The sequence below is a fragment of the Arachis hypogaea genome, chromosome 6 (genome assembly GCF_003086295.3).
Source record: "Arachis hypogaea cultivar Tifrunner chromosome 6, arahy.Tifrunner.gnm2.J5K5, whole genome shotgun sequence".
Lineage (NCBI taxonomy): Eukaryota > Viridiplantae > Streptophyta > Magnoliopsida > Fabales > Fabaceae > Arachis > Arachis hypogaea.
In genome coordinates, this window is record NC_092041.1 from 115,312,133 (window position 1) to 115,335,939 (window position 23,807).

Below are 23,807 nucleotides of genomic sequence, written 5' to 3' on the forward strand. Positions count from 1 at the left end.
CTTTACTCTATAGCTAGTTTCTGTTGATTGATGAAATTGGCCGGTTTTAATATATATTTTGATTTTTCATTGATGAAATTGGATTTAGGGTTTGATTTATGGGTTTAGGATTATTGTTTTGATTCTGTTAGTTGATAAATTTGAGTTCAGAGTTAGATTCTATTGCTGTAAAATTTGATTTAGGATTTGAATTTATAAAATTGGGACATATACTAAGTTTATTTTGAACTATTTTTGAAATTTTTATTGATTATGTTTTTTTTTCTTTCAAACCTGTGAATATTCGCGGATATCCGAATATCTGGCGGGTACCAGGTCCTCGTGACCCATCACGGGACGGGGAGTGTTTTTAGAGGCGGAGACAGGGGCATGTCTCCATCTCCATGGAGACCCGTTGTCATCCCTACTCACAAATTATCTTTAAAAGTATACCGACAATAAAATATATATTAAAAATATGAAAAAATTGAATAGTACATTGTGAAAGATAATATTTATGCACGAAATTAAAGTTTATACAACAATGTGGCATAATTTTTGTTTTTTTACTTAATTATTACTTTCCCACCTAATTAATTTCCCTATTTTTTTTTCATATGTTAACTTGCCTATAATTTCTAAAATTAAATTTTAAATGTTTTCTTTAAGCAGCAATAAGAACAATGAAAAGTAGTGAAGGCAGTGTACACCACCACCATTTTAAGTTATGATATACATACAACAAAGTGAAGGAAAATGACTAAATATATATTTGATCTTTGTGTTTGTTTTTCTAATAACGGTTTATTTAATTTGTGTTCCAAAAATATATAATAAATTATTTTTTTTAAATATAATAAATTTAAATTTTTAATATATTTATTTTTTATTTATTAAATAAAAATATTTAAAACATTCTGTTAATATAATAATAATTTTGTCATGTGCTCTTAAAAACACATATTAACCAACTCTTCTGATAATAGAAATTAATGGTGGAGAAAAGCATAATTAAAGATGGGAGAAGCAACAAATAGAAGTGGGAAAAGAGAGTTTTTACAGCTAGGAGTTTGGGATTAATTAATTAAGTTGACAATAATTTGGCATCAAATGACAATAATGAGAACAAGCCTCTATTAGTCTAACTACTTTTTGGTCTGATGCCATCACAAGTTTTCAGGTTTTGTCTCACAATATTATAACTAATTATTTGATTATTCCAATTAAATTAATGCAATCGCTGAAAAAGGACGTTGACCCACCAACACCGGCGAAGCAATAAACATAGGTGAAGCAAACACAGTATATTATTGTTTACTTTAATAAATGCATGAACTTCTAAGTTGATGTAATGCAGTAATAGTAAGGGCAAGCAACAATTTTTTTCCTAAATATTTAGGTTAAATATTAATGTTTGTTTATAATTTTTTTTATTTAATTTTATTTGTGTTATAAATATTTTACAAATAATTAACTTAAGTTGGTAGAGTGGTCAGCTCGCTCGTCTGTTTAAGCAACTGCTGGGTTTTCGAATTTTACCTTATATATACAGCAATTCATTGGCTAACGACAAACTTTTGAATGGAGTTCAGATCCGCGATGGATTAATCATTGGTCTGTCAAACAGGAGAATATCGTGGACAATAAAAAATTTTTTTAAAACTTATTTAATATTATTTTATTATTAATTTCGACAACTATTGAGTCATTTTAGAAATATTAGCATAAATATGACAAAATGTTTTGGATAATATTGATATTTAATTTACTCTAAATATTTGGGAGTTTAAAACAAAAATAATACTTTATTAAATAATAATGTCTTAAATGCATCTTAAAACTTGTCATATTTGAAAAACTTTGTTTGTTCTCTGTTATTTTTTATTATTCTCAAATTTTTTAACCATATAAGTAAATTATTACTAGAAAAAATTTAGATACCTAAACTTTAATAATGATAATCTTTTCTTTATCATCCTCTTATTTAACAAGTTCATCTCTCACTATTTGAAAAAAAATCATCTAGGCAATAGTCTTTTTCCTGTAAACGTACATATTGGTATAGAAATGTTGTGATAATATGTATGTTATCAATTTTTAATTTAAATTTTAGAGAATTACTTTTCCCCCCATAGTTTACGTTCACAATTAAAACATTTGGGCTTGTTAGAAAATACTAAAAAATAAAATTATCTAACGTATAAATTGTTATGGATCAATTTATATTTTATTCTTAATTTAATGAATGTTAAATTACTCTATATAATCAAAATTTCAATTAGGTTCTAACATTTCGAAATTTGTAATTGAGTTCCTAAACTAGATAAAAAATTTCTTATTAAATCCTTACTAATTTTTTTTGTTAAAAATATGAAATATTTATTGTTGTGTTTTTATATAAGATGGATTATAAATATTCATGATTATTATTATCCATTTCCCCCTAAAATATAACAAATACCAATGGCTTATAATTAACGAAAACAATAAATTAATTAAAGAATTTAATTTTAATATAATATTAATATAAAATAATTTTATAAACATATTAAATTACGTAATATTATATTAATAAAAATAACAATATTTTACAATAATCACATAAGTAATTATAAAAAATAGATATAACTAAACGAACTTATAAAATATTTTATATCATCCTGTATAAAGATTAAAGTTTTAATTAAAGTTAAAACTTTGGATGAAATTAAGAAGGAGAAAGTAGGCGTATAATAAATTAAAGAAAGAGAAAAAGATAGAGAAGCTTATTGGGAGCACGCGTGCGTAGGTCTTCCAATTAAACTCATTGTCTTAATTATAATTATGGTCCACAAAGATGTATGTGGTCCTCCTCTTAATTAGCATTTAGCAATCATGCCTTTTATGTTGGTAATTACCATCAGAATCTTTCTTCAAGATATCCTCTCTAATTATTACAAGAGAAAAAGATAAATAAATTTTTAACCTTTTAATTCTTAAGTATTTAAGTTTTTAAAAATTTAAAAATATATTTAAATTTTTAATTTTTTTAAAATTTGGATATATCATTTCTTAATGTTCACTTGGATCTGTTAGAATTTACAGAAAAATCGAATGTGACTCTCATTGTACTGACTTAGTTGATACGGATGCACACATAAAAAAGTTTTTAAAATTTGATAAATTAGACTCAGTGATCGATATGTCCAGATTTTGAAGAGGCCAGACATTTAAATGTATTTTTAAATTTTTAGGAAATTAAATATCTGCGGTCTAAAAAATTAGAAATCAATTTATCCTTTACTCTTATTATAACAAGAGGATCTACACTTAACCATCTAAACTCGTAACGATTTAAATTTATATATTTTGTGCTATAAGAACACACATTAATATTATAAAATAATTTTTTTTTTAAAATATTAAATATTTTAATTTTTGAAATTTTAAAATACATAAAAATTTTTTTAACATTTATTTTTGTTAGATAATATTTCTCTCTAATTTAATTTAAAGAATGAAGTACAAAACATGTTTTAAAGAATTTAAAAAATTTTAAAAATTATCATTTTAATTAAACAAATTAAATTAGAATAAAATTATATTGTCCAACAATAATAAACGTTAAAGATTATTTTATATATTTTAAAATCTTAGAAACTAGAGTGTTTAATATTAAAAATCTAACGATCTGAACTTTTTTAAAAATAACACCAAATTTTTAAAAAATAGCACCAAATTTTTAAAAATAGCACCAAAATTTTTAATTGTAATACTGAATTTTTTTTAATATATCTTATTTTGTTTATTTTTCTTCCTGTTTTATCTTTTTTTTCCCTCTCAACATATTCTTTTTTTTTTTCAAATTTTGTTATTGGTGTAAATTTTTTTCTATATCTTCTGATATTTTACTTTAAAAATAAATGATTTTATCTAAATAAATTTATCTTAAAGTTGAATTGTATAATTTTAAGTTCTAAACAATAAACTGTTATGCAATATAACGCAAATATTAATTCAAATTTTATGTTTATTGTGATAACATTTTTGTGTTTTATATAAAAAATTTTGACATCATTTTTCATTATTATTATCATCATCATTATTTTTTGTATTCTATTTTTTATTCTTTTTTCATAATTTTTAAATACACAAACAAATAAATAGATAAAAAAATAAAAACAAAAGACATAAAAAAAGAAGAAAGTAATGCCAATGATAATAATGATAACAACGACGATAAAAAGAAAGAAAAAAAAAAGTCAAAAAAAAGAAAGAATAAATATATATCATGATTTGATTGAGTTTAATTATATTAAAGACTTTATATAAATTTAAATTTAGGTTGTTTAACGGAAGTAATTAATTTATTACAATATGACGAATTACAAGAGATAATTTTCAAAATGCGGCAACTAGCATCAAAGCATATAAGTAGTTTTTCTGGCAACGAGCAAATAATAATGACATTTTTAATTTTCACGAGAGCTGGTCTTTGGAAAAAGTAACTTGTCTGTTATTAGTTTTAGAAAAAGAGTTTAGGAGTATTTTTGAATTACAATGTATATCTCTTCTTTTTATTTTAAGTGGTTCTTGAAATCCCCAATCCCTTAGTATTTTTAAGATTAATTGTGATGCAAGTTATTCTGATTCTTATGATAGTATTGATTTTGCTTGCGTTATTAGAGATTGTAATATAAATTGGCAAATGGGGTATTTAAGAATGATTGGGAGTAACAGTATTTTTTATGAGGAATTGTTTGCTATTTGGAGAGAATATTTCTTAATCTGATGTGGGTCAACGAAATGTTATTTGTGAGACGGATTGTGTGGAAGCGTTTAATTTTGTTACTAATCACCAATATAATCTTGGATTTATTGATCTGTTGGTACTCAAAATAAGAGATATCATGCATTGAAATTAGCGTGTTGACTTTTATTTGATTATGAGAGATATAAATACGGTGTCAGACATCATAATAAAGATGGCGATGAGATTACAATTTTATTAGGTGGAACTTCTTTCTCCTTAAAAAGAGTTTGAGAATAATCTTAAATGGAACTGTCTCTATATTTAAACAAATTTTTTTTGTTTTTCTTAATTTTTTTATTTAACTTATTTAAATTAAAAAAAAAACACATAAAAGTAGTTACACCTAACGAAATGATAAATATTCAATCAATGTCCATTTAAGATATAACAAATATATGTCGTTTTCAATATATATATATAACAAATATGTCTAATTCAGAGTGATTATGCTCCAAAAAAATATTATATGAATAAATTATTTTTTTAATTAAAATTTTTATTATTAATCTTTAAATTATTTAACTAATTGAATTGAATTGAATTATCTAAATAATTTAGTCCTGTGGCATCCCATTCTTTATACCTCGGCTGTAATTGGTGTCTCATAATAATGGGATTTTTTTTTTAACATTTGATATTTATATTGTTATGCCACACACACGTGTATATATATAGAAAGATAAATAAAAACCAAAAATTTAGATAAGTAAAATTTCATTGTATATTGCATGACATAATCTAAAGGATAAATTTTACCGAACCTTTCTAATATCAGATGATGCTGCTTAAATATCCTTTCATTTATCATATTTTATAGGGCAAAAAACATAAATAAACTAAGGAGAGAATAATTTTATACACATCAGTCAAAGTAAAATCTGATTTATCAATCAACCAAACTATGTTTATATGTAGTTTGAATATACTTGTTTTAAACTTGGATTGTATATAATTCGAATCACATAGATTCGAATTACTTACTGACACTCAAAGCAACATAATTCGAATTCAGCTTATTCGAATTAGATAGAAACATGTAATTCGAATCAAGTTGATTCGAACTACTTTCATGCAGGCCATTCAACGTAATTCGAAGTGGATTAATTCGAACTACACCTGAATATTTTTTTTATGAACTTTTTTAATAAATTTATTTAAATTATACCACAAAAAAATATTTTATTCTATACAAAATAATTTTAAAAAATGGTTTAAAAGATGTTAGGAGTACTATAAAAATTTGTAATGTCCTAATGACTTAGGATATTAAAGAAATACTCTACATCGTCAACAATAATTTAAAAATTAAAATAAATATAGTTATAACCAATAGTTACCTAAATTACTATAATATTACAAACTTTTATACTACTTCTAACATTTTTTAAGCTATTTTTTAAAAATTATTTTGCATAGAATAAAGGGCATTTTAAGCCATTTTCTATACAAAATAATTTTAAAAAAATGACTTAAAAAATGTTAGGAGTACTATAAAAGTTTGTAATATTCTAGTATTTTAGGTAAATACGGGTTATAACTATATTTATTTTAATTTTTAAATTATTATTGACTATGTAGCGTATTTCTTTAATGTCCTAAGTCATTAGGATATTACAAACTTTTATAGTACTTCTAACATTTTTAAGCCATTTTTTTTAAATTAAGCTATTTTCTATGCAAAACAATTTAAAAAATGGCTTAAAAAATGTTAGGAGTATTATAAAAGTTTGTAATATTCTAGTAATGTAGGTAAATACTGGTTATAACTATATTTATTTTAATTTTTAAATTATTGTTGACTATGTAGAGTATTTCTTTAATATCCTAAGGACATTACAAATTTTTATAGTACTCCTAACATCTTTTAAGCCTTTTTTTTAAATTATTTTGTATAGAATAAAATATTTTTTGTGGTATAATTTAAATAAATTTATTTAAAAAATTTATAAAAAAATATTCAGGTGTAGTTCGAATTAATCCGCTTCGAATTACGTTGAATGGTGTGCGTGGAAGTAGTTTGAATGAACTTGATTCGAATTATGTTGCTTTGAGTGTCAGTGAGTTGATTCGAATTACATGCAATCTAAGTTTAAAGCAAGTAAGTTCGAACTACATATAAACGTAATTTAGTTGATTGATGAATCAGATTTTGTTTTGGCTAATTTGTATAAAATTATTCTCTCCTAGGCTTATTTATGTTTTTTGCCCTATTTTATATATACGCACTTAAAAGTTTAAGGAAATTTAATATATATTTTTAAAAATAAAAAGTTATCGTATAGTTTCACCTAATATTAAAAGGATTAGTAAAATTTACTCAAATTAAAATATTAAAATACGAATAAAAATGTGTACATATTTGATGTGGGTATTTGCTTTCACAAGCAAACTTGTATGCATTACATAAATCTCTCAAACATATTTCTTAGTCTTTTCGAGGCAAGCAACAATTAAACAATATTTCTCAATCTCTACTTCTAAAGAAGCTTTTCCCTTCTTTTTCTTTACATAAAGTTGTGTCAAATTGCCAACCGTACCTTAACTTTTTTTTTTTTAATTTTTAAATTCGATTAGACAATACTTCTCGTGGATATAACTCAAAACAATCAATTCGTCCCATAATTATTAGGTAAATTATCAAAAATATACTTGGACTATTTTGATAAAAATATAGTCAAATTATGTTATCGAAAAAAATATTTTCAGTTATTTAAAAAAATGATAAAAACACTTTTTTTTTCATTTACATAGAATATCTCAATTTTATAGGGGTGTATTTTTAATATATTTTTAAATTATTTAAAAAAAATTATCAATAATAAAATTTAAAAGTATTTGTGTCAAGGACGAAATAATTTGAATATATTTTTTATGGTTTACACTAATTATTATTATTATTATTATTATTATTATTATTATTATTATTATTATTATTATTATTAATTAGTGGTCAATTAGAGAATCTAATGAGAGCATACATAGTACAACTTAAACTCAAATCAAATCAAATGGCTGAATAAAGTTTACTTCATTATATCTCACTGGTTAATTACTTAAGAATAGAGTTCTATGATGCATGTATCCATACATTTATTTTTATCCATACATGTATCAAAACTTTCATGTAAACTTAAACTAGTTAAAGTTTTAGTATTTTAATTTTTCCATTTCAAAATAAATGTATCTTAAGAAAAAATAGATTCTGATATTAAAAAAAGAAAGAAAAGTTTAATCCTTTATGATGTGGGTGATATTATGGGGGTGGTAAGATTTAGAGTATAATAAGCATAAGGCTTGGAATGGAAAAAGGAGGAAGCATGCGGAGGAAGAAATAGATGCAATGATCATCAGGTTTTGCTTTCATTATTTTAACTGAAAAGGCTGCTATTTATTAAGAACCTTATAACTTGGATGCTTCCTCTCTCATGCAAAACCTCATCAATGTATCAAAACTAATCACAACTAGCAATCATTTCAACCCATTCCTCTTTCATGTTTCCACATTAAGAATTCCACCATATTTTTCCCTTGTAAAACATCATAGTTTTTTAAGTATATATATATATAGGCAGGCATACATATCTTTTTAATATGTTAATACTTAAACAGATTATTTTACTCGGAAAAAATTATGGAGCTTAGACTGCGTTTTGTTTTTAAAAATAGAATAAAACAAGATATTAAGAACAAAATATAAAAGATAAAAATATAAAAATTAATGTTTTTATATTTTGTTTGGTAATAAAATAGATAAATTTTAAAAGTCTAATTTATTTTTATTTTTTTATTAAAAAAATTTGAGAAAAAAATATAATAATAAAAATTTAATTATAAAAAATTAACAAAATTAACAAAATTAAAAAAAAAATAAATTATGTCTCTTGTTAGTGTCTCTGTGTCATTTCTGTCAGAATAGACACTTCATTAAATCCTTTTTGAAACTCTGAAGATAGATGCCTCTTTTGTTTTTGGTCAATAGATAGATACCTCTTTTTTTTGGGCTTGAGATAGATACCTCTTTGACTTTTTTTTAGTTTTTGTTATGATATTCAACTGGGCCATACAAACAAATACCAATCTGCAATAACTGGGCCTTTAAATATATATTATGTTTTATTTTGGGCCTTGTGTCGGCCCAGTTGATGGGTAAATGCAACGTACTGGGCTACATGAAACTTGTCAGCCCAAAATGAATATCAAATCCATTCATCACTGTTAGGGGCATTAGAATCCTGATTCCACGACCAAAAAATACACACACACACACACACAAAAAAAATCCTTGAATCCCATAACAGCCACCAGAGGCGGAGGAACTTCCAGGATATAAACCGTCGCGCCGTTTCTCGCGTCTCGCCGCCAGTCCGTCTGAGGTAAGCTGTTGCCGTTTCCGTTTCCGTTTACGTTGCCGTCACCTCTGTTTCTTAGGTTTTTCTTTTAGCTGGCTGTTAGGTTTAGGTTTAGGAACTTAGGGTTCCTACTTTCAGTTGAATAGAAGAAAATGACGAAGAGTGAGCGAAAGAAACGAAACAACAAGAGTAAAGACGAGCAACGATTTACTGCGGATACTGCTAAGCTCAGAAAGTTCAAGGAACCATCCAAATCCTCTACTTTTCTGGATAAAGCAAGTCACAATTCTTAGCCTTTTTTTTTCTTTTTATGTTGAATTTATTATCACGTTATTCCAAATTAATAATTTGAGATTTTCTAATTGAATAATGGTGTGTTGTTTGGTTGTTGTAGATGAAAGCAAGATTGTCAGGTGGTCATTTCAGGATGATTAACGAGAAGCTCTACACTTGCACGTATGTACTATTATTATTCACTCTTTCACTCAGTTTTTGTCTTTTTTTAAGTTTTTGAGTTGTGCATGGTAGTAATTTTAGCCTGTGATGCAAGGAAACACCAACGAAGCAAGGTGTACAAGGCATGTCATACTTTTATTTGTAGTTGTTTGAATATTGATGGCAGTGAATATTGGTAATTTGGCATTTACAAGTACTTGAATACCCTATAAATCTTGAAAATATATATCTGAATATCTGATGTTCTTGTCCTGTATTTCCAAAAGTTTGGTGTGTCGTGGCACACGCTGCTGTCTGCAATTGCTTTTAAAGTTTGATTGCTCCTCCTTGTAATGTTTTGTTCATCTTGGCAAGATTTAAGAATTTGTGTTATTCTTTTCAGTGGGAAGGAGGCGCTAAATTATTTCCAAGAAGAACCATCGCTATTTGACCTGGTAAGGGTTGTTTGCATTGATTCAATATCCTTTTTGGAAAATATGCGGGTTCATTGCTTTTTGTATAACTGAAATAAGATTGATTTTTGTTTTTTTATTTATTACAACCAAATATGTGCACATTGACAGCCATGAAAGAAACTACTCTCATGCATGCTGGTTTGCTTTAAAAAAAATATTATTCTGATTTCACAACATGTATAGGAGGACCAACTTTAAAAAAATGCTTAGATGCGTTTGAGTTTGAAGTTTTGAACCAATAATAGAACATTAAACTTTCACAACAGTTGTGGACACCGGAGGTTTGAAGACCTTCATGGTTATTTATACTGCGAAAATGCGTATCATTGTCAATGAAATCAGCATTAGTTTTCAAAAAGAAACATGTTTTAAGTGTGGTGTGTGTTTCACTAGATCAGGAATGAATAAGTGTCATAACCTGCTTGATATTCTCTTTCTTTCTGTCATGTATTTTACTTCTGTTGTGTCAATCTTTTCAAGCCTATTTGGTTTTCCTGAATGAGCTTATCAAATGAGATTTAGGTATAAATGGTTGAGTTAAAATAAGATTCATGACATGCAATGGTGTCCTTGTATCCTTGTAGCTGACCTTACCTGGTCATTAAGTAGTGAAATGGAATGGTTTGAGTATCTTGTTCTTCTTGACTTTCTCAATTTATCTTTCATTTATGATTTATCCCTGGCTAGTATCATGCAGGATACAAAATGCAAATGTCAAATTGGCCTCAACAGCCAGTTAATGTGATTATTGATTGGCTAAAAAAGAAGAGCCCTTCATTGGTCGTAGCTGATTTTGGTTGTGGTGAGAGTTTATTCTGCCCTTGTTCATATTTTCAACTTAAGTACAAATGCTTATTTTCTCTTTTATATCTGCTAATGCTTTCATGATTCCATTGTGTTCTAGGGGATGCACTCATTGCTAAAAGCGTGAAGAATAAAGTCTACTCTCTCGATCTCGTATCCAATGATCCTAACATAATTGCTTGTGACATGTCAAATGTATGTTTCCTTCTTGCAACACTAGTAGTAATACAACAGAAAGTTACTTTTGTTACATTTTACTGTTGCAGTCTCATAGTTATGTCTTCATACATCTCCATAAGAGGATATTGTCCCATATTCAGAAAATAGAATTTATATTGGCTGTAACATGTTTACTGTAGAACATGAATCTCATTATAGGCTATAATAGTTGCTCACATGTTACAATTCAAACGTTATTGGTCAGGGTTCAGGTTTCTATATCTGTCTCACAGTGAAATGTACATTCCTTGTATTCTATTTATACCTTAGCCAACTCATAAAAAAGCATGTGGATTCCTTTATCTACCAAAAGGAAGGGAAAATGTGCATTCCTGGTGTCCTAGTATTATAAATTTATAATTATGTATACCTTCGAGCATTTAAAGCCTAGTACTATTTTAAATGAGTAGAAGGAACCCTAAAAAGAGTGTCAGTTTTTGTTTCAAAATCTGAAAGGTTTATGGAATGATTATTTACAAGAGGATCTGCATTTTGTGGTTGCTGTCAGACACCGCTTGATGACTCATCTATTGATGTTGCTGTCTTCTGTCTTTCTTTGATGGGAACCAACTACCAAAGTTACATCAAAGAAGCAAACAGGGTGCTTAAGCCAGGGTTTGTTCCTTCTCCATTATTGAATCTTTCCAGGCTTACAATTGCTCAGAACAGGATCTAACATAGTTTTGGACAGTGGCTGGCTGTTGATAGCAGAAGTAAAGAGCAGGTTTGATCCAAACACTGGAGGAGCCAACCCTGAGAAGTTTACGAATGCTATTTCTGAGTTAGGTTTCAAGTCTGTAAAAAAGGTAAAACGGATGCATCTTTTCGAGATTTCTATTAACAAATCGTATGATGTGCTAAACTGATATTGACAACCATGCAGGACTTCTCAAATAAAATGTTCATTCTGTTTTACTTTACAAAAAAGGTATGCAGCTTATTGCTCATTGAATAGCACTTCCAATTTCATCATTTCATTCATCTGTGATTATATTTGCAGTGTCTGTTTTGAACCTCACCACTGATTTAGTTCCCTCTTTCTGTGTGTAGGATAAGCAAAATTTTAAAAGGAAAGAAATTGAATGGCCTTTGCTTAAACCTTGTTTGTACAAGCGCCGTTGAGACCAAGTTAGCTTGCTTTCTTTTTTATGTTCCTCAATTCTCACTTGTTATATGCTCAAAATTTTAACCATCTTTTTTTTTTTTTTCCCATATATGCCTGTCTTGTTGATCATTAAGGCATTGTTTGTTACATTGTATTAGGTCTTATATTAAAATTTCAGGTTTCATGATGCTAAATAGTATATTTTTATGTTCGAGTCCAGCAATATTATACATAGTTCTTATCGTACTCTATGCTAAGATTTATATATTTAAGGTATGTTTGGTTGGAGGGTAAACATCAGGATAAAAAATGTATCATAATAGTAGATAAATACCATGACTTACGATGTTAGTTCTGTTAAAAAAATTTACATTATATTAATACTCTCATATGAAGTTGAAAATAAAAAACCCATATAACTATGACATGAACACTCCCATACCAAGGTCGCCAGTATAATTTTTCATTATCGAGTTTAGTCAGTCTTATAAAATTCCATCACTCCTAAAGCAAAGCAGGCTTGGCATGCAACTTGAAAATTAGAAAACCCTGGTTTTCCACAAAATCCTGGAATTCTGTCATGGTTCTTCACTGCCATTATCAAGAAACATGAGATTGTCAAAGCCTGTAACCATTTTATCAGCTTCTGTGGGTTGAATTACTTCAGGCATTATGAAATCCACAACTATCACTTTATCATTTTGTGGCAAAGATTTGTAACAATTCCTTATGATTTTCAATCTTCCTCACACCAATTGTGCAATACACCCTGCAAATATAATTGGAAATGCATATTGTAATCACATAACATGCAAAATAGGTGGTATGATTTTGAGATGATAAATAGCTCAGTAAGATTATTTTATATCTGTAGTTATTTTTTTCTTCACGGTGACAGTACATACACAAATTAAATCCAACAAGTTATTAATGGACAATTAGGAATATGATGAAATCGTAGTCAAGTGTTATAAGTTAAATTGTTTGGACTATAACCTTCAATAATATGGCATACAAACATGTCTCCTGCAATTTGTTCTATACCTACAAAGAATTTCATAATTCATTATTTAGTAGTAGTAATATATAAAAGAATTAAGCAATGTTATTTGAGCTTTTGATTATTGATTAATTGTGGAATTCAGGATATCAATCTTTCAATTGTTGTTTAAATCAGATCATGCAATGTATTATTGCTCCGGAGCAAAGTTGAACAACCCAACCAAAGAGACTCATACTAAACTTATTATTGTTTTTATAATAATATAATGAATCACCAAGTTTTGGGCAAAACACTATAATAAGCTAACATCAGTTCAAATTTACCTATATGAGCCAAAAGGAAAATCGATTCAGCAATAAGCCAAATGGTATTTTAATGTAATTCGAACCAGGCTAGTTCGAACTGCATTTAGGAATAAATCGAACCAGGCCAGTTCGAATTAGGAAGAAAGAGTTGTTAGTAAATCGAACCAGGCTGGTTCGAACTAGCAATGCATGTAATTCGAACCACCCTAGTTCGAATTATAGGTAAGTTAGTGTCTTCAAGTAATTCGAACCACCCTGGTTCGAATTACACTTAAGCTGCGTTCTTAGTAATCGAACCACCCTGGTTCGAATTACTAGTGATTGGGTATATAAGGAGTTCGAATCAGCCTCATTCGAACCATTCTCACCTTCCCCTACCCCACCAAATCTCAGAGAAAACGATCCAGATTCTCTCTGACAAAGACCTCGCCGGATGCTGTAAGTCTTCACACTTAACAGGGCCTCGTCTTTATCCTGAAATTGGTGACCAACCTGGAACTCTGTCAAACCAGCAGTCCCTTCAGCATCTCTAGCTCCGAATCCAACAGAGTGCCCTGAAACACCCTCTTGCCTCATGGCATCCAGGTCCAAAGAGGAAAAATGTGGTGGATACTGATGTGTGCCAGAACTAGAACCACCGACCGCCAATGCAGGCTCAGTCGGTCCAACCTCGTCGCCACTGTCATCCTCAATCATATCCGGTTCGACGTCGTCCTCCTCTACATCACCCAACACTCCGTCTCCGACGCCAACCGGTGGAACTCCCTGTAAAGCGTTCGGCAGAATATCAACTGATCCTACCACGTCGCCTACTCCATCATTGAGATCAACAGCAAAAGACGGGGAGGCGACTGGTTGAACCGCTGGCTCGTACACAGGACGGACGAAGAAGCAACGGCAGAACTGGAACCGGCTGCCGCTGCTTCAGTGGTGGCATTCCGGTTCGAACCCCCTGAGCTGGATACCACATCAACCAGCTTTGCCAACAACTCTGGTGTCCTCACCTCGGAAAACTGCCTCCGACATAGAAACATGACTTGCAGGTCCTCATCACTACCAATCGTGAAGCAATCATACTTCACGGTATCCTGCAAGACAGTGATTGGAATGCGATAGAAAAACTTCTTCACTCGCTTCGCACCTTCCAGACCAAGTTTCATCAGCACATATCTAACAAGGTCATCATAGCTCGTCGTTGGTTTCACGACAATACAGAGAGGATCCTTATCTGTAAACTTCACACCGGAGCGAGTTTTCCTCTTAATGGATCCTCTGTGGTGAACCAAAACCACAAAACTCTCCTCACTAGCCATCTTACACCCTCTATGAGAGCAACTCACGTTTAGAACCATATATATACTGCACTGTCTACCACTAAATCGAACCGGACTGGTTCGAATTCAGTTTGTGTAATTCGAACCAGCCTGGTTCGAATTACTTGATGCAGCGTCTCCCCATATAATTCGAACCAGCTTGGTTCGAATTATGTGCTGCAGTTTCCTCCCCTGTAATTCGAACCACCCTGGTTCGATTTACTTGAACCAATTACTCTCTTAGTAATTCGAACCACCCTGGTTCGAATTACTCATGAATAGAGTTCGAACCATACTGGTTCGAATTACATAAAGATAGGTCTTGACTCATTGCTGAAACAATTTTCACTTTGGCTTATTTAGGTAATTCTCAACTTCCCTTGGCTTATAATGGTTTTTTGCCCCCAAGTTTTGATTCATTATAGTGAATTTTTCTAATTCGAAATGAGTAAATTATCATTGAAGTTCAACAATGTATGAGGAAAAATTTAGATGATGTTACAATTTTATATCATATATACTAGAAACAAAAATCTAAAAACAAAATTTAAAGAGTTACATCTAAAATAACTTTAATATGAAATTTTTGAAAGAAAAAGTTGTTTAATAAACTTTTTACTTTAGGCCCTTAATTAATTAAGTGATGTACCTGGAAATGTTGGAGCATTTAGAATCACTTGGGGCAGATCAAAATTGACACCCTTAATTGAAAGATACTTGTTGATAATCATTTTTTTTTTTCAAATGGTTTGTCAGCTCCCAATCTTAGGCATTACAAATTCACCCACACCACATTTACACAATACTTAAGGGTTCCATCTACTATTTGGTCCAGTCAAATTTCGAATCTGTACACGGAATATAGTCGATTAAAATTTTTTATATATCTTGTCTGTACATATTTCGTTTACAATATAAAAGAGATACTTATATAATTGTCTCATTTACAGTATAAATAGGATAAATAATACAATATAAATTATTATATTCTCAAATTATGTATTTAAGTAAATAGAATATTTAATTTATTTATTTGAAAAAAAAAGTCCTCATCTCTATGGTACAACCGTACAAATGTTGGCCATTCCTTTGTTTTTTTGTGTTTTTTTTTTTTTTGTCACGGGCCATTGCTTTGTTACACACATCGGTTCCATTTTGGGTCAGACTGAATTCCTTGATTTGTTGGCATTCCATGAGTTTTCATGAACAGGCCTTTATCACAGTCCAAAAGTATGTCCTTAAAATTGAAGCTAATAGCATGAAACATAAAATCTTGGTCAATCTTTTTTTTGTAACAATAACAGCAAAGTCTTACCCTATTGGTTTGGGTAGACAACATAGATCAAACAATGTCATTGTCTTCTATCATATTTATAATGAAATTGCTAATACTTAGAATTTTTTTGACCACCTCATAAAGTTTTTTAGTTCTTCCTCTGCCATTTGTGTCCACTTTTCATCCTATCCACATTTTTAACTAAGTACTTTGTTGATATTTTTTTCACATGTTTAAATCATTTGAGATGAGATTCTACCATCTTTCTACAATAAGTGCTACTCTAACTTTTTCTCTTGTATCTTCATTCCTTATTTTATCCATATATGTAACCACTCATCTATCTTCACATATTCGTCTCTGCTACAATTAGCTTATATTTATACTCTTCTTTTGCCGTACAATACTTTATTCCATTTAACATAGCCGGTCTAATGGCAGTGCAATAACATTTTCTTTTAAGTTTTAGAGTTAATTTTTTGTCACATATAAAATAAGATACAAATCACTACTGTAACCAACCAACTTATATCCGATATTTTACGTCCTCTTTAATTTTTTTATTCTCTTATATGATACGCCTAAGATAATTAAAACACTTTACTTATGATAAAATATTTTTTTTCAATTTTTACTTCTATATTATTATTTTTCCATCACTTACCAAATTTACATTCTATATATACTGTCTTACTGTAGCTTATACTCAAATTATACCCTTCTAAAACTCGTCTTCATAACTTTAGACATTTGTATGAGTAAATTAAAAAAAAAAAAAACCTTAATATTAGAATTAGTTCATCACACTTGATCTTTAAAATGGAGTAATGTTTTTTTTTTCTCCGTTTATCCCAAACTTGACTTCACAAATAATTTAAGATGGTATAGTAATTTATTGATCCATTGTGGAAATTCAATTGTTTGGCCAATTGAAGGGAAAATAAAATTCTCAATTAAATGATTAATTAATTCATTACTTAATTAAATGGGGATAAGGTTTCTTCAATTCACTGTCTAGATCAGAATCAGAGGGGGCATGTGTCCATGTCCTTGTGTTTACAGGTTTTTTTTGGCTGTTTATATCTTTATTACTATCTCAGCATATTTAATCAAAATATCTTAGCTTCAATGATATGGAATATTAAATAATATTTTATTATAAAATTATCTTTTAATTTTATTAGTTAGACAATTTAGAATTTATAATTAAAATTTAAGATTTAAAATTTAAAATTCAAAATTAAAAAAAATTAATTAATATTAACCATAAAAAGTTGACTTTCTAATCAAACTCTAGCTAGGCAAATAGTCTAGATATTAATTGTATATCAAATGGGTAAAAAATAGAATTAGAGGACTATACAAAAATATTATCTTATGGGCAATATATTAATATTAATTGTATATAGATCAAATTAAACCACTAGCTAGGATGTCTGACTTTTCTGTAAATTCTTATGTTTTCACTTTTCACCAACCCCATAAAAAAAAAAGTTTTTACCAAGAATATATCCGTTTAGAAAAACATGTAGTTTTTGGAGCCATGCATATATATTCAGTAGAAATTATCAAATAGAACAAATGAGCCCTGCAAACGTTGGAAAAGATAAAAATAGATACATATCTTCTCTGCCAATTCTGAACACATAGCACAAATTTAATTGAATATAGATAACATGGAAACAAAAAAAACAAAATTGAACCCTAAAAGGAGGCAAGAGTATATAGTAGTAGTTCAAATTTCATAGAGAAGTTGGATTTCATTTTTCATTGTGAAGTCATTTTTTTCCAGATATCCATCACCACCTGATGACAAATGAGAAATGATGGGACCAAAAATTGAAAATGATTTAATAAAGTTATATATGAACCCAAAATAAATGTAGAGATATGTACTCCAAATTGAGTATATAATCACAGATTTTAACTGTAAATAACATTTTCTTATTCGTTTAATGGGTTTTACTAATTAATATGCCTTAAAGAAAATTGTCAAGGAATGAAAAGTATAATTTTTGTGATATTATTTTTTAAAAAGTCAATATTAAAGAAAATTTATTATTTATTAATTTATTAATTTTTTTTTTTTTTTGTATCATTATTTTTTTTATATAGGCTTCCTTGAATGAAACATGGCTCATCCATAGGAGACACCCCCATTTTATTCTCTATCCTTCTTATTATTGACACATAACAAGACATTCAAAATGTTTTACTAGGTCCCCTATATGTATGGTCCTATGTACATTATTACTGAAGAAAAGTATGACACTGCTGGATTTGGTGTATATGCATGCATGTGTACATCAACCATGTTTGATAAATATAAATTAAAATGTGACACCATATTTTTGGGACCATTTCTGATACAATTCATGCTGCATGTTTTTTGTGGGGACCTTCCCACGTACAAAACCTTCATATAAAAGTATTATAGATTAAATAATGTGTTGATGTTATTTTTATTTGTGATGTTATTAATAGAAAGTATTTGACTTTAAAAATAAATAATATGGATCATCATCATATGCAATAAAAATTATTACAGTTTTGAGTGAAATAATTGAAGAATAAATATGAATGTAGACGTCATGAAATTATTTTTTAAAATAATTTAAATCGATATAAAAAAGATACACCAACTATAAATTATTGGTATGAATTATGCAATTATTAATCAGTGATTCTGACAATAATGTCACCCTCTCACCTTGACTTATATAAAATTATGAACATGTGTACATGAATGAATTCATGGAGCACTATTTTCCATTTGAATTTTATATATATATCACCTAGCTACCATGTACATTCTCTACAATATTAAATCCTTAAATAGATTCAAAGTTTAATTTAAACTTTAATAATGAGATAAGACAATTATTATATTATCGAAAAGAGAAATGTTATTTATACAATGGTTGTTAAACTCGCGAGTTAACTCGTAAACTCGTACGAGTTTACGAGTTTAGGTAGTGGAATCGAATTGATTCGGACACAAACTCGTTTCTGGGTAGACTCGGCTAGACTCAGACAGAATCGCTCAAACTCGCGAGTTTGCTAGCGAGTCAGCGATTTTGAATTCGATACCCATTTTCGCCAAAACGGTGTCGTTTTGAGCCAAAAAAAAAACTACAGCTAACCACTAACTAACCCAGACCCTGTAAGGGACCCGGTAAGAGTGTAACCCTAATTCGAAACCCTCACAGGCTCACACTCCACCAGCACCAAGCCCTCACTACTCACTCTCTTCTTCTCCAACGTCGCTGAATCGCCACCATCTACCAGCACCGTTGTTTGCGCCGCCACGCAGAGGCCAGACGCCGAACGGATCCCTCATCCCTCGCTTGTCGCCTCGCCTCATCCCTCATCCCTCATCGAACGCAGAGGCCACGCAGAGTCGCAGATCCCACCACCATGCAGTGAAGGTTCGTCGTCGACACTAGCCCACCACCACGCAAAGTCGCAGAGCCCAACCTTCACTCGTCGACACCAGCCCACCACCACGCAGAGGTCACACAGAGTCGCAGAGCCCACCACCACGCAGTGAAGGTTCATCGCTCCTGTTCTGCGTTCGTCGGCCGTCGCACTCCTCCCTGTTCTGCTTCACTGCGTTTGCCTCCCTTCCCCTGTTCGTCGCCATTGTTCTTCACTGCCGATCTGCTTCAATTCTGCCCTGTTCTCCAAGGTAATTTTTTTAAACAAATTCAAATATTAACAATCTTGCTAGCAATTCTGCAATTTTGGTTCTGAACTTCTGATGTTAACATGGTTAATTTTTTTTTAGTTTAGTTTAAATCATACACAGAATTGGTTAATGAGATTTGATATGTTGAAAAAAAAAATTAAACTGATGCTGCTTCATGCTTCATGCTTCATGGTTAAAATGTGTGGTACTGTGGTTTACTGGTTGTCTCTTGTCTGGTTTAAACTTTAAACTGTTACTTAATACTTTGTGGTTTTTTTTGTTAGTGTTTCTGAATATCTGACTGAAACTCTGAAGTCTGAAATGTTAGTGTTACTATGTTAGTTATGAATTTAGTTAGTGGATAATCTGAATCTGAATTTGTTATCTGGGTTGTTGATTTGTAGGGATAAAAATACAAAATGTTTGAAAGAAATAATGTTTCTGATGAAGATGGTGAAGATGATGATGTTGATGCCATGGAAGATGACGATATTGGAGGATTTGAGTTTTAGACTTTATTAGAACATTTAATTATTGCTTTGTTGTTTTCTTTTGTGTTTTGGTTGTGTCTTATGAAGCTTTGATTGTGTGATTGTGTGTTTTATGTTGAACTAGATATATACTTGTGAAGAATTTAAATGTGTGATCTAGAGTACTTGTTGTAACTTGTAATTGTAGTATTATGTTAATTTATTATATGTTTTGATGTTGAAATTGTTAAGTTTAAATGTCTATATCTGAGTAAATATATATATTATACATGATATATATATATTTTTTATAAAAAATGTATAACAGGTAAACTCGTACGAGTCTACGAGTCGAATCTACGAGTCGAGTCTAGGTCAGCTCCACGAGTTTACCTAGACTCGCGAGTTTGACAACCTTGATTTATACACTAAAATTAGTTACTAAAATCAGCCACCAATATATTTATGTATAAATACATGTGTGGTTTAATTTATTTTTATAGTGTATTTATATTCCAACATGTATTTTATACTGGTGGCTAATTTTAGTGTACACGTAGCATAATCCTATTGAAAAATAATAAAAATAGAAAATATTAAAAATAAAAAATATTTTCTTAACTTGTGATAAGAAATATATATATGATCCAGCTCATGCGCAAGTGCTTTCTCGAAAGTGTCCTTTGTTAACTTTTGGTGCTTAGGATGTCCACAATAAAATTTTTGTAATCATATTTGTTGACTAATAATAATGTCTGTAGAATATGGATATAAGGAAACAAAATTAAAAATAAAAATGTACCCATACAATTGAAATGGACCTTACCTTTTTTTTTTCTGTTAAAAATTAAAGATTGATGTACATACATGCATCTTTTACTTTCCTATATTTTTCCATGGGAATTGGTAGCTTTTTGACCACCAATAATCTTTATTATATTATTATATAGTTTCACCTTTTGTTTCTCATGCAATTCGGTTTGTGGTGTTTCACTTTTATTATATGTTATCTTTTCCTTTGTCAAAACAAAGATAATTTATTTACATACTAGTTTACTTTGGTGAAAATCATAATAATAATAATAAAGGGAACAAAAAAGGTGAAGAAATTGATGTTCCCTTTTTTGCACTGTTTAAAGAATAATTAATCACATAAATAACCCTGTTAAATGAAGTAAAGAAAATAGATTTAAGAAAAAAGTAGAATTGATGAGAATGATTTTATGCACTCCTTTAAATTCATTAAATTAAGAGAATTTTAACTATTCTCTTATTTATGTATTTGATTAAAATTTTTAAAATTTAAATTCTTTAAAATGATAAAACTTGAGATTAATATTTGCTATTAAATCCACGATATAACTTCTTTTATAAATAGATATAACCAAATTGATCTTTGTTATTTTACTATTGTTGTCACTTTAATTTGGCATTTTTCACTTTAAACTTTATATAATTTTTCATATTTTAAATTTAAAATAGCAATGATATGATATGCGTACATCAGGCACAAATTAAACTCCGCATTAATGTAGAGAAATTTTGTCGTTCACAGTTCACATTCTTAATTGGCTCTGTACATTGAAATCACTAATTAGAAGTAGCAGCTATGGCAGCTGTATTCAATAATCTGATTACTTCTCATCCAACAACGATTACTATTATCAGGCTAAATATATTTTTTTCTCTAAAATTTATTAAAATTTTAAAAATATTTATAAAATTTATTTTGTTTTAATTTTATTTTAAAAGTTTTTTATTTAAATCTAATTAAATATATCTCTAATAACTAAATTAAAAAAATTAGAACTAATTTAATAATAATGCATGACAATTATATCTAGTTTGTTTATGTTGAAGATTGTTCTTATAAAATTGTTGCTAAATTGATTTTAAATTTTTTAAAAAATTAACTGCCAATAATATATTTGATACAGATCAAAAACTTTTGAGACAAATTAAAATTAAAACAAAATAAAACTTAAAAATATTTTAAAAATTTTTAACAAATTTTGAGAATAAACAATATACTTTATCCTCCTCCTCCTCCTCCTCCTTATTATTATTATTATTATTATTAAGACTTGTAATTTCCTTCCCATTTCTTACCAAATGAATTATTAAAAGAGTATTTACCTAAATTGGTCCCCAAAAATTTTTGAAGTGGACGTTTTAGTTCCCAACAAAATTTAATTATATAATTAGTCCCCAACTTTTGTAAACGTCCGTCGCTTTAGTCTTTCTGTTAGTTTACTCCGTGAAATTTTAACGGTGGAGTCCAACGTGTCACGTTAAGGTGTTGAGTCAGCCGTTAAACGTCACGTGGGATGAAAGACAAAATGATCGCTGGAAAGGCAACTACAAAAGTGTTCTTGTGTGATGCCTTAAATCCTAAAACAACGGCGTGAAGGTCATCATCATCTTCGTGTGCTACTCTGAAAATGTGTAACCATGGCAAGTGGAGGGAATTCGGCAAGCTCTTATCGTCGACGAGTTAGAGGTAGCAGAGATGGTAGTGCTAGCAATGCTTCAGGTGACCCCCAATTTGAAATTGCAAGAGGGGAGAATCCAAGATGCCACTGCGGAGCTTATGCCAATGTTGTGGAGTCTGAAACAGATAAGAACCCAAGAAGACCTTTCTTTGGATGTCCTTATTATAGGGTAAGAAACATTGGGTATGGTACCTTTTTTATGCATTGCAAAATTCATGGGTTAACTCTGATTTTGTGCATTTTTTCCTTCAATGTAGGAGAATCTTTCACACTGTGAATTTTTTATATGGTTTGACAAAGTTTTTCCCCATAAAATACAAGGTAGCCAGCATAATGTTGTACTGGAAGAGAGGATGAAGAAGTTAAAAGATTTGGTAGATGAATTAGAGAAGAAGCCTAAAAATGTAAGTAGAAAAAAGGAGTGGAGCAGTGAATGCAAAACTGTGTTCTTTTTCATGTTAGGTTTTTTGGTTTGTATTTTTGTAGGAAAGATATAGCTAAGTAGGAAAATAAGGGAATTAGGTGCTTGTAATGTATGGATATATTGCAATTGAATAATTAATCAAAGTGTAATTGTCAATATTATAGTCTGGCAGAATTGTCTAATGAAATTTCCTTTACCTAAGATTAGAATCATATGCATTCACAAAAATAATATTCTAAAAACCTGATTTAATAAAAAATCACAGCACTCATAATTATCAAAATAATCTAATAACCATAATTTCATATAATTGAAATCAAGCATCAAAGTTCTGAATATTCCAACAAAAAATTTACTCGTAGCTAGTTTATATCTGTTGCTAGCATCAAAGATACATTCCAAAAGCATATCTTAAAGTTGCATAGATGCACTACATAATCATAATCTATTACAAAAGGGTCTCAAAAAACTAAACAACATAACTACAATCAGCATGATATCACAAAACAATATCATTTCTTCTTTTGGAGGTTGAGTCCTGGTATAGGCATGAACTTGAATATTCTGGCAGCAATTATTTTTGGAGAGACTCTTGGTATCTGATTCAGATGGAGTGACTTAGGTACTAGAACAAATGAGACTGTAGGTAGAGAAGTTAGAGTAGGTGGAGGTGAAGG

At 29.4% G+C, this 23,807-nt stretch overlaps 1 protein-coding gene across 3 annotated transcripts; it reads left to right on the top strand.

Annotated features, from left to right (window-relative positions):
- The first annotated feature begins 8,975 nt into the window (after positions 1 to 8,975).
- LOC112756009 (ribosomal RNA-processing protein 8) lies at positions 8,976 to 12,353 on the top strand. 3 transcript variants are annotated; one of them, XM_029294105.2, is made up of 10 exons: positions 8,976 to 9,144; positions 9,213 to 9,395; positions 9,515 to 9,576; positions 9,959 to 10,010; positions 10,719 to 10,833; positions 10,936 to 11,030; positions 11,563 to 11,669; positions 11,746 to 11,860; positions 11,938 to 11,982; positions 12,105 to 12,353. In XM_029294105.2, the coding sequence occupies exons 2-10, from the start codon at positions 9,273 to 9,275 to the stop codon at positions 12,174 to 12,176; spliced, it is 786 nt and encodes a 261-aa protein (XP_029149938.1). In that variant the 5' UTR covers positions 8,976 to 9,144; positions 9,213 to 9,272; the 3' UTR covers positions 12,177 to 12,353. The 3 variants fall into 3 exon arrangements, with proteins under 3 accessions (XP_029149938.1, XP_072053902.1, XP_072053901.1); XM_072197801.1 differs by having other exon boundaries at positions 8,990 to 9,144; positions 9,259 to 9,395; XM_072197800.1 differs by having other exon boundaries at positions 8,998 to 9,144; positions 9,224 to 9,395.
- Positions 12,354 to 23,807: the final 11,454 nt, after the last annotated feature.